Source organism: Nicotiana tomentosiformis, chromosome 8 (genome assembly GCF_000390325.3).
Source record: "Nicotiana tomentosiformis chromosome 8, ASM39032v3, whole genome shotgun sequence".
Lineage (NCBI taxonomy): Eukaryota > Viridiplantae > Streptophyta > Magnoliopsida > Solanales > Solanaceae > Nicotiana > Nicotiana tomentosiformis.
Genome location: NC_090819.1, coordinates 82,269,239 through 82,281,989, shown reverse-complemented (window position 1 = coordinate 82,281,989; position 12,751 = coordinate 82,269,239). Strand labels below are relative to the sequence as shown.

General features: G+C 36.5%; 1 protein-coding gene across 1 annotated transcript; it reads right to left on the bottom strand.

Annotated features, from left to right (window-relative positions):
• Positions 1 to 1,768: 1,768 nt before the first annotated feature.
• On the bottom strand, positions 1,769 to 2,503 carry LOC104105650 (L-ornithine N5-acetyltransferase NATA1-like). Its single transcript, XM_009614003.4, has one exon. It carries the CDS (start codon positions 2,501 to 2,503, stop codon positions 1,769 to 1,771), a length of 735 nt encoding a protein of 244 aa, XP_009612298.2.
• Positions 2,504 to 12,751: the final 10,248 nt, after the last annotated feature.

Sequence of the window (12,751 nt, the reverse complement as noted above, 5' to 3'; positions counted from 1 at the left end):
TATGCGTTGGGACGAGCATACGCTTGGCAGAATCGGTGATCTTTGACCAGCCGAAAATATATATTATTTTGTGAAAAAACTAAAATTATTTAATATGTGATTTGTAGTGTGGTGTAATATGGCGTACCATCGTGCTATGACGTTGGGGCGTTAGAAATAATTTCTTCGCGACCGTAATATATTTGGGACATTATGTATGCCGCCATGATAGATTTAGGGCATTGTGTATGCCGTCCTGGACTTTTAGGGGTGTTTGATTAATTTTCTTCACGGCCGCTTGTGACAAGTCGTTAGTGTGAATTGTATTAAAGATATAAATGTGTAATGTTAAATATTAGTTTGGACAATTATATTTGTGAAATAATTATTGTGCATATTATTGTTGTGCTCGTTGTGTGTTTGTATTTTCTAACACTTATTCTAGAGGTATTTAGAGTGGCGGGTCGAAGATCTTACTAAGTTATATTCACATATAACTCACTCCTTACCTGCATGTCCATGCAGATACTATAGGTGAAGACGGAGCTAGTGGTTGATGAGTTCGCTAGAGTTGATCCAATTACTGAGGTGAGCCGCCGCATTATTCGTGGAGGCTTCCAAAAGAGTCTTTATCATTTATTCATATAGTATCTTTTGTAATCCTCTTAGATGCTCCATAGTCTAATGCGAGATTTGGGCGAGAGTGTTGTTTCTTTGTTTATTTATGAAACAATTTGGATCATTAATTATTCGTATTTAATTATCGAAATATTGGAACTTACATTTATTTTGGTTGAGTTTTGAATAAATGCTAAGTATATGGTATAAGTTGGTTCGCCCGGCGGGTAGTATTAGTTGGGTGTCAGTCACGTCTAGGGGTATTTTGGAACGTGACAAAGATGCTAAAAGATGTCTGTGAAATGCTTGTTATATGAAGGAAATCCTTCGTAAGTCAGGGATTAGCGCGATGCTCAATGAGTTTAGCATCACATTCGTTTTCGACAGACATATGGACACAAAGTTTATTCATAAATGGCAACTCTCATGTGAAAGAGACATGGCTCATGCGGTCGTTATGCCTGGTGTTTACACCTGAAATGCTTGACAACTTGGTATGTGAATTTTTCAGGTTACTTTTTTTTTTCCATAAAGTCTTGGTCGTAAAATTTGTGCACCAAATATTTCTTTAATCCTAATAAGACAGAACTATATAAGGTGTTTTTTAATAAAATAACATAATTATGAGATGAGTTATGGTATTGTACTAAAATATTCAACAATAAAGATAATAAAATTGCATAAAATAAATATTATTAATAAGCCATAATAAAAACAAACATAATTTAAAATTATGACTAATAAGTACTATTATTCACATGACTAACCACTAAAAGAAAAATAAGTTATACATTTTATTTAAATCATGAAAATACTAAAAAATAAATATTCAACGCTATTTTCATTCACAGTACAATTGTATTGAATGTCTTTTATTAGCATTAGTGATGTACCAGTAAAGCAGCAAAGTATGTGAATTGATAATTTTGTAAAGATATATAAGCCCTAATTTTTAGCACCAAATCAGCAGGGAGGAATGCAAATCTTACTTAGTATATATATATATATATAGGTACTAAGTCTGGATGGTTTATTCAAAAGAGAAAAAAAATAACCTGGCAAATAAAATTAAATCAGACAAGTAACATTTAACTTCAAAAGCCAGCAAACTTTCATACTCCTTCCACTAGAAATTATGAACTTACAAATCCAAAAGAAAAAAAGTACGTAATCAATCGGTTTTCTTGGAGAATGATTGAAGCTGATCCCCATACAATTTACAAAGTCTATATTCAGGAATATAATGAGCACCCATTTTCTCATAGAAATTAATACTTTCTTCATTCCAATCAGCCACAAGCCAATCAACCATCCCCATTCCCATTTTCGCAGCCTGAGATGCAACAGCAGAAAATAACAATTTTCCTAACCTCATCCCCCTATAACACTTCCTTACAAACATTTGGTCTAAATATAAACCAGGTTTCTCAAAAAAACCATTGTAGCTAGGAAAAACAAGCACGTGACCTGCTACATAAACATTGCCATTATTCTCACCATCCCCTTTAAATTTGGACCTAAAAGTCTCAAGTTCAGGGTCCAAAACATACATTTGATCAAGATTGTAATTATTCTTGATTATAGGGGTGAAACTGATGAGGTTATTGGATTTGGTTATGGGAGGAAAAGGGTTGGGAGAAATTTCAAGGACAAGGGCAGTGAGAGAATGAAAAGGAGGATCATTGGATTTGAATAAATTGTTGTAAAGTGATGTTTCTGTTGTAGTGAAGATTTCTGATAGGCCATGGTATTCTGCCATTTGGGTAACGAGTTTGTGAAGATGTGGCACGTCTAGTTCAGTAGCAAGCCGGATTCTCGCAGAAATTTGGTGGCTGAAAATGGTGTTTTCTTTCGTTTGAAAGGAGTTAATCAAAGTAGTTGCAGCTACATGAGTTGAGTATTCCATATTTATTAGGGGTTCAATTCTTGAAGCTGAGAGAAGTTGGCAACTATGGCTAAAAGCTGGTTTGTGATGGTATCCGGTCATGACTAGAAAGGGTATTTATAGAAGTAGTCTAAGTTCTATACATGCATTGATGTTGTAAACAATATTTACGTAATTAGGTTTACATGTAACTATAATTAATCCTTTACTCCTATAATATAATAGAGGTTGAAATTTCTTTTCTTAATTAATTCATCTGATCCGTTAGGCTAAGTCAGTTCAAAAATACTTTTAACACAATGTGATATTGTTCTGGCTTTGGCATAAGCCCGCATGATTTTTCCGGAAAAATCTCGTACCCCTACATCTTATATGTAATATTTTAATCTTTTCTGCTATTAATATGGAACATCAATGCAGTCAACAACATGGATTAATTAGACTTTGTCTTATGTTGTTTAAACTATTCTAGATATGTGCTATAGTTGTTCTTGGTGCATACAAAAGGTTAATTAGTTCATCAACTAGATCTGAGGATACCTCTTACATGTCACTCTAAAGAATTACCATACGTAAAACATCCCATCGCTTTGCTCTCCCCCTATTTATGTTTTTTTTTTAGGTAATTGAAGAGGATATTTGTATTTGTATTATATATATGTATATAAACAAATCGTTAAAAGATGTGACACCTCCTTAGTACATCAGAAGGGTCATTAACATAAGTCCCTAATCATGTTTATCTTTTGACAAAGACTTAACGGCTTAAAACATGCCACTAAAGCATTGTTCATATTTTCACCTCCTTTTTCTCCGCTATGGTTTTAGACATAGCATGTTCGATTTCTTTCTAGAAAATCAACAGTAATTAAGAGACTAGTAGATTCAAGCTGTTGACTTTGTGGTTTAATTAACAGATGTCTGTCTCTAGGTTAATTACGACGTACCCGTGCAGGGACTGTGATTTTTCAACTTTAATTCTTTTTTTGAGTCGCGATTAGGAAATCCGTAATTAGCTAAGAAAGTCAAGTGTGAAGAGTTATTAAGTCAAATGAGCGGTGACCGACCATTTCATGAAAATCTTGATTATGCATTGAAATAGTTCAACTCTTTTCCTAACAAATTCAATTTTTAAGGCTAGTAAAAATAGGTGGCAGAAGCAAGACGTTTTCTGTAATTATACAAGATCTTAATATTGGTACGGAGGTGACTAACAATGCCTACTTTGTTGACCAATAAGTAAAGGGCTTTCCTCCCAGTATGTCTTGTCTTCACAATATACAGGAAGCATGTCTTAGGAAAATTCATTTATTTAAGGAAAATTAAATTAAAAGGAAAGAGAAGCCCATTAATAATTAAGTTATTTGGACCCAGGGAATTGACAATTGGCAATTGATCATCTAAATGAATCAATATCAGAGATCCTTTCATTGTGAATCACTTGAAAGCTTATAAACTTTTACCGTTATTACTCACATGGTCACTAAACTATCTAAAATTATAGAGTAAAGTCATTTTTCTTTCATTTGTAACATGAAGGTCACTTAACTTTCCTTATTGCACTCTAATCAGATTTATTGATTTTTTTCAGTGAAAAATACTGACTTGGCAGTCCACATAGACTTTTGGACCATATAAAATAATTAACACTTGAATAAAGCATATAAACTCACTCCTACCCCCAATTCAACCCGATCCGACCCATTTATAAAGATAAAAATTCACCCAAAAGTCTTACAATGCTCTTTCTTATAAACTGGTCGGATCGGGACGGGACAAATTGGGTATATGGGTAGATTTCTATACTTTGTTTGGGTATTAATTATTTTATGTGGTCCAAAAATATATGTGAATTCCAAGTCAGCAGTTTCTATCGAAAAAATTAATAAATCTGGTTGAATGATCATCATAGTGCAATAGAGATAGTTGAGTGTCTATCTTGTTACAAATAAAAGAAATTAAATAACTTTACTCCATAATTTTATATAGTTCAGTGACAATATAAGTAATGGACTCTGAATTTTGAGAGGCAAGAATTGAGAAGGAAAAAGAACATTAAGAAGTTGAATCTAATGTAGGACTGCCAAGTGCTGCAAAAGAATCGGCAATAAACTTCAATTCCTTGACATATGCCTCTATGGTCTAATCTTCCCCCTTTCTAGAACCATTCCTTTGTTCGTTTGTGGAAGAAAGGTGCGTTAAGTATGAAAGGTTAGCTATTTTTAGGTTGTAGGTTAGTTTAATTCAATTTTATTTCATTAAACTTAAAAAGGTTATTTTCGCTAATGCTCATCAGACGAGTACAAAAGTTGAGTAGCTACGAGACACTATTATATTTTCAAGGGAAAATGGCAAAATATACTTTTCTACTTTAGTATATTGTTCATATTTATCCTCCCTTATACTATCGGGTCATATCTATCCTTACCGTTAGTCAAACTTTTTAAAAATACCCTCCACCCAACGAAAAGCCACTAGATTAATAAAATAATCATTTTAAAAAAATTCATTAACCCATAACCCGTTAAACTCGTCACTTAAAAATACGTAACCTAAATTTCTGAAGTGTCTTAATATATTTTATTTATTTAGAGAGAGTAATGATGGAAGTAGGTTTAGTAAGAACTTATATTATGATTATTAGTTGTTTATGGTGACATTAGGATATCATGTTATAATGTTCGTTTTTTTTTGTGTGTGGTTATAATATGGCATCCCTTTGTCTAATGTTATGCACACTTGACAGTTGGTTTGTATGTTGGTAACAACTGATATATACTTTAATAATACTTGCATTTGGTTAATATATGAAGTTAGTGTACTTAGGTTGTTAAGTTGCTTTCCAACTTGTTGGTGTACTTTCTTTCATTCTTGATGAATTTCTTAGACTGTAGATTGATATTAAATTGAATCTCCTCTAATTATTTTTTAATTTTTGTTCATTATAAGTTCAGTTATTACTAAGAATTACGAGTATCTTATCTCATAGTTTGGAATCCAACTTTGGTTCTAAAGGCGGGATTTGACAATAATTACTTGTTGCCCAAATGCTTAAAGCTAAATAAGAAAATCATGGTGCGTGAATACTCATCAACAAATGCTTGTTGCTGGAGGAAGAAATACTTTGGTAGATGCCCTAAGACTTCAGAACTGTTAACCTAATAAGATGTTATAAATATTCAAGTCATGGTGTAAAGAAAATCATGATGAATACTCGGTACAGTTCGACATGGTGGGAAAAAAGAGAGAAGCTAGAAGAAAAAAAAAATTGAAAAAGGTAGAATATAATAAACATACAATAAGGATATTAAGAGAATTGAGACTCAACATATAAATGAATATATGATTGTCGGTATTTTTATGTCTTTCACTTCTTGAGTTCAACAAGTGACTACGAAGGAGATGAATAATATGCGAGGAAGAAGTGCAGTAAATAAAAGGGGTTTAACGGGTTATTAATGGATTTTTTTAAAAAATATTTTTTTTTAATTTGGTGGTTAGGTGGAGGGTATTTTTAAAAAGTTTACCTAACGGTAAGGGTAGATATGTCCGATAGTATAACGGAGGGCAGATTTGAACAATATACCAAAGTAAAGGGGTATAAGAAAACTACATTGTATAACCGCTCCCAAAAGTAACAATCAATTTTTTTTATATTTTTTATATATTAATGCACAATGTGTGTGTGTGTGTGTGTGTGTGTATATATATATATATATATATATATATATATATATATATATATATATATATAATCAATATATATTTTTATATATTTGGCTAGCGAATATAATTAACTTTGGCGGGCCGACCAAATGTATAACTTGCATAAAAATAAAAGAGGAAATACATTTTCAAGAAATTTACTTAGAAGTAGAAGTGTATTTTATTTCGGAATAGTGTATATAGTATTGTTACTTTTTAAAACGCTGAGCCAAAAGGACTTTTTGAGTGTTTTTTTGTATATTATAAAAGACAATTTAGTATCTTATTCCGTCCGTTGGGGTGTGTAACTTGATCCTATCGTATCATCATTTATCAAAATCATAATTCTCCCTTATTTCAACCGTTGCGGCGTGCAACCCGATTCACAAACAATTTCAATTAACAATAACAATAAGAATTCAATAACTCAATTTATAAGAATCTCTACAATCAAAGGGTACGAGTACACGACAATAAAAGAACCACGTAATAATTAAAGAAATACAACAAATATTACAAGAAAAATAACAGGACAAGTAAAGCACGTGACAACTAAGATGTGCAAGTAAAACAGTTAAGGCAAATAGCAAATAAGTACGGAGTTATGGAAGGGACTCAACAATTAAGAGGTAACACTACATTAAGGAAGGCAATAACTTCAACTAAAACATATAAGGGCAAAATAACAAGTAAGAGGTAGAACAAGTGCTAACAACGTCAAATAGAGCATGTAAGAGTAGATTAACCATGAGAGATATAACATGTCATGACGATTCAATTAAAGACATGGAAAGAGTATAGATAACCAAAACCGGTCAAATACCACATATAGCCCATGTACCCATTCGTCACCTTACATATACAGCTTTCACATAATACAAATGGCACAATCAACCCGAATCCTATGGGGGTAGTTTTCCCCATACAAAGTTAGACAAGATACTTACCTCAAAGAAACTAAACTGATACTCTAAAATAATCTTCTCGCGTGAAACAACATCCCGACGGCTCAAATCTAGCCAAAATAACTTTATATCATAAATAAAAACCATAGAAAATAATTCTGAATGATAAATTTTCGATCACTCCTGGGCCCGCACCTCGAAACTCGACAAAACTCACAAAATTCGAACACTCATTCCGATACGAGTCTAACCATACCAAAATTATCAAGTTCCGACATCATATCGGCCTTCAAATCCTCATTTTATATTTTTGAAAGTTTATACAAAAATTCTCGTTTTCTCCCATTTAAATCAATAATTTAAAGTTAAAAACTAAGATGGAATCACGAAATATAATCAAATCCGGATAAAGAACACTTACTCCAAACCAACACGTGAAAATCCCATCCAAAATCGCTCAAATCCAAGCTCTTTAACTCAAAAAGTGATAAAATATCAAAAGCCCTCGAAATAAAGTACTTTATATTCTACCCAGTGAAATATACATCGCGATCGCGGAAGATACTTTGCGATCGCGAAGCACAAATTATATGTTACCAAAATATCCCTACGCAAACGCGAGTGAACAGCCGCGAACGCGGCATACAATCTTCATCAACCTTCGTGAACGCATTAGTAACCTCGCGAATGAGGAAAATAAGACACTTGATGCCCTTTCCGTTCCTTACATGTGATCGCATATCCCCTGACGTGAACGCGAAGACAAAATTCCTAAATCATCACGAATGCGGTCGCCTCTTCGCGACCGCGAAGAAGAAAATGCCAGCAATCCGAACGTGATTGCTTCATCGCGATCGCGATGAAGAACACCAGATAACAGCAAGCAGCAGTCCAAAAATAGAAGAAAATGACCTGTCGCCCATCCGAAACCTACCCGAGGCCACCCGGGATCCCGTCCAATCATACCAACCAGTTCCATAACATAACGCGGACCTGCTCGAGGCCTCAAATCACATCAAACAACATCAAAACTACGAATCGCACCTCAAATCGAACTAAATGAACTTATGAACCTTCAACTTCTACAACTCGCGCCGAATCATATCAAATCAACCTGGAATGACGTCAAATTTTGCATGAAAGTTTCAAATTATACAACGGAGATATACCAACTCCCGAAATCGAAATCCGAACCCGAAATTAACAAAGTTAACTCACGGTCAAACCTCTCAACCTTCCAAACCTTTAACTTTTCAATTTTTGCCAAAATACATCAAGTCAACCTATGGATTTCCAAATCCAAATCCGGACACACGTCTAAGTCCCAAATCACCATACTGAGCTATTGGAATCATCAAAACACCATTCTAGAGTCATCTACATAAAAGTCAAACTTTGGTTAACTCGTACCGCTTAAGCTCCTAAAGCAAGAATCATGCTTCCAAATCAATCCCGAATCATCCGAAAATTGAACTCGGCCACACACACTAGTCATAATACATGATACGAAGTTGCTCGAGACCTTAAGCCACTGCACGTGATGCTAATTCTCATAACGACCGATCAAGTCGTTACATTCTTCCCTTCTTAAACAAACGTTCGTCTTCGAACGTGCTAGGAACCATTCCGAAGTCATCAAATCACTGCATGAACACACCATACATACACCCGGGGGTGATTCCACATCACCCCAATCCATGTAGGCCCGACAATACCATCTCAACTAAAAACTTATTCCTTCCACCCATACTAATAAGCCTTAGAACCAAATTTTTTGCCATCTGAATCTTCCCAAAGACCCGATCCCCGCATAAACACAATGTATCAACTCAACCAGATGCAACAAATCATGCCTACACACACAAGGTACAACCACATGAAGTTACACATCACACATATGCCCATAACAACATCTCTTACCACCATAACTGCCCATAATCAAATCTAGCACCGGCAATCAACCTCATTTCAGCTAGAACCCTATTCCAAACCTTCACAACACTTACAACGATGCAAGAAACATGAAGATCTTGTAACCATTCACTCTAATCAACAAGTCACATCTAACACACCTCGCAATCTAGAATCCAATAAGCACAACGCGAATATAACTGAATATGCCAAGAGAAACACATGAGAGAACTATCAAACAAGCCTGACAGGCACAACTCCCTATCAGTACCATACTACGAATCAATCCCGCAAGGAAGAATCAAAACATATGAACTAATCACAATGATCTCATCTTAATACAACTCCACCGCGACACGTAGCCCGGTCCCAACATATCAAATCACATGAAAACGCGAGGATCCCATCCTCAGCTCTGAATCACAAGTAGAATACACATCATTCCAACAGAAACCTTCCACTAATTCAACTCCACGAAACCAAAATCACAACACGTAACGAACTCTCTATGTTGGTAGAGCATCTAAATCACAAATTGTAACCAAACCATCCAGAAATCACATCAAAATCTACTGTAATGAGTAACAGAAAGTCATTTCTAGTCTCATAGCTCTCAATAGTGAACTAAATAATACGATAGATACGGGCTATCACTATAGAATCCCCCAATAGTGGTAAATACATAAGCAGAGTACAAAATCACGAACTCACCCATATATGAAGCAAGATAAGAGGGCTTACCCCGATTAGCAAAACCGAATCAAAGTAGAATGACGCTCTATAACAATCGAAACCATATCTGTAATGACACCATCTGGTGCAACGGCCTCAGTCCTATAATAGAAAGCATACCAACGGGTCGGGCCTCCCCCTCTAGGGCACCCTCTACCCGCCTATTCTTCACCCCTAACTGGCTGTGCAGGTGGAGTAGCATCCGGAATGGAGCCCGTAGCCTGAGTGCTCTGATGAAATCCACCTCTCCCGAGTCTGGGATAATCTCCCATGATGTGCCTAGTATCACCACACTCATAACAATCCCTTTGCGGGCGTGGCTGCTCTTACTGAGTCTGTGCCGGATAATTGGAATAACCGTTGTAGGAACCCCGTGCCACTGGTGCACTAGATGATGACTGCCCCATATGAGTAACTTGACTAACTGGAGCATCACGAGTAGTCTAAAGTGCGGACTGTACTGGCCGACTGCCCGAGCTTCCACTATAATGGGCCATAGCTGAAGACTAGAATCCAACGAATCCTCTAGAACCTCGAGACCTCGTGGCCTCCTTATTCTCCCTATCCTCACCCCAAATACGCTCTAATCTCCTGGCAATCTCCACAATCTGCTGAAATGGAGTATCAGTTTCCAACTCCCGAGCTATGTTGAATCTAAGGCCGTAATGGAGCCCCTCGATAAATCTGCGGACTCGCTCTCTGACTGTATGAAGCAAAGTTGGTGTATGATGGGATAACGCACTGAACCTGATGGCGTACCCTAACACAGTCATGGTGCCCTGGCACAACTGCTCTAACTCTATGCGCCACGCATCCTGGAGGGTCTAGGGAACAAACTCCCTTAAAAACATCTCTAAAAATGAGTCCAAGAGGGTGGTGTTGCATTAGTTGGTCTGCCCTCCTCATAAACCTGCCACCACTGATATGCTTCCCCCGACAACTGAAATGTAGTAAAAGTAACTCTGCTCACCTCCACAATACCCATGGTGCAGAGAATACAGTGACACTTCTCTAAAAAGCCTTGTCGGTATACAACGATCCCAAAACCAAGGTTCTATGTAGAGATCCTAGCATGAACCACGTAGCCTAGAAGCTCATAAACCACTGTATTTCCTCTGAAGCACCCTATAATGCTGCAACCGAGATACCTACTCCAAAGAGACCTTCTGTGAGTTTGAAGCTATTTCTCTAACCTCTCTGATGCTGAAGTGTAGAATTATTAATGACGCATAAATACCGCAGGTCCCAGCATTATCCCATACAAATCTCAGATCTTAATTATATACAGATTTTGGGGAACCCTTCAATACCACATATACATCGCAGTCCAGAACTGATATAATACATAACCCTGCAATTTGATTGTCGATAATGGGCTCCCCCACTTGGCGCGAAGCCATATGACACAACATCCGATGATCCACCATACTAACCCTCATAGCTTGTACAACACCAATCATGAGATACCTCAAATCATCTACTAAGCGCATACTCATCCTCGTGACAATCAAACTCGCTTCTTCCAGTGCCTTGAATGATAATATGTACCTTTCACTGAGTAGAAATCCCATACGAACCACATAGTCTCTAATACCACCCACTATCCTCAAATCATCATCCACCTCATGACCCTACCACGATCGCGATGATTAGGCAACCAATTAAATCTTCTCAAGTTCGTACTTATCAACTAGATGCCAGAACCCGATGCACCCCCACGTGAACAACTGGTTGGTCTCTCAATGCATCCGCATCCTCAGTCTGGATGACACGTTGAGACAATGTTTGAGCATCCCTGGCTCCCTCGTAGCCCATCCACAGCATCATGAACCGTCGGCGCATAGCTAATACCGAGTGCGCAATATCGTACATGAGTGGATGTAAAGGAATATAAGATTATACTTCAAGCTGAACCAATGCCGCACGATAAGGAATGAAAGAAGTGGAATTTCCGAATAGTTACGTAGCCTCTCAAAGATAAGTACAGACGTCTCTGTACCGATCCGCAAGACTCTACTAAATCTGCTTATGACTCTTAGCACCTATGAACCTAGAGCTCTGATACCAACTTGTCACTACCCCAGTTTCCCCACCTTAGGATGACGTGATGAAACCTAGTCTCTAAGACTAGATAAGCCTAACATATGCTAATTAATACCAAAATTTAACTATTTAACTGCAATACGTTAGATAACAACTGATACTACATAGCTGAGCCAACGTCGATCATAAAATCCTAAAACCGGTAGTACAAGCCATAAGCTTTTATAAGAGTCACTAGAAATAACAATACATCAATGTCTCGGAATAATAGGAAACAATGAAAATAAAATACAACAGAAGGTGACTTCGGAGCCTGCGAACGTCAAGTAGGTATACCTTGAAGTCTCCAGCCGCACAGACATAAGTCTCAAACCAACTCGATCATAAGTACCTGGATCTGCACAAAAATATGCAGAAGCGTAGCATGAGTACAGCACAACGGTACCCAGTAAGTATCAAGCTTAACCTCGATAGAGTAGTGACGAGGTCCAGTCAAGACACCTACCAGACATGAAAACTTGTGCAGGATATAACTTAAAGCTAACAATGGAAAGAAAGTCAATGTAAGACCAACAACAGAAGGATCACAAATTTACAATCAACAGTGAAAATAATAAAAGAACGAATAGCAATAAGAAATAAACGAGTAATAAAGAAACGGATGACAACTCAATCAATCAAATTGTTCCAAATGCACAATTTACAACAAGAATTACCCGAGGTACCACTCCTCGTAATCTCAAATCATAAGTCACAACTTTCAAATATTATACGTATGGCACCTCGTACCCACATCTTTCCAAATTACTTTCGCACGTCAAAACCCACATGCCACCATGTACATTGTATCCGTGTCAAATGTTAATTAAAATATTCAAGAGGTTTATTTATATACGATAAGGCATAATAACCACCTTGAATAAAGTAGGGAATCAAATAAAAAAATGAGTTTATTTTAAAAATTATTTGGGTG

What these genes read in the sequence shown, in the direction of transcription:
- LOC104105650 (XM_009614003.4), bottom strand. Translation starts at nt 2,503, where the DNA reads ATGGAATACTCAACTCATGTAGCTGCAACTACTTTGATTAACTCCTTT.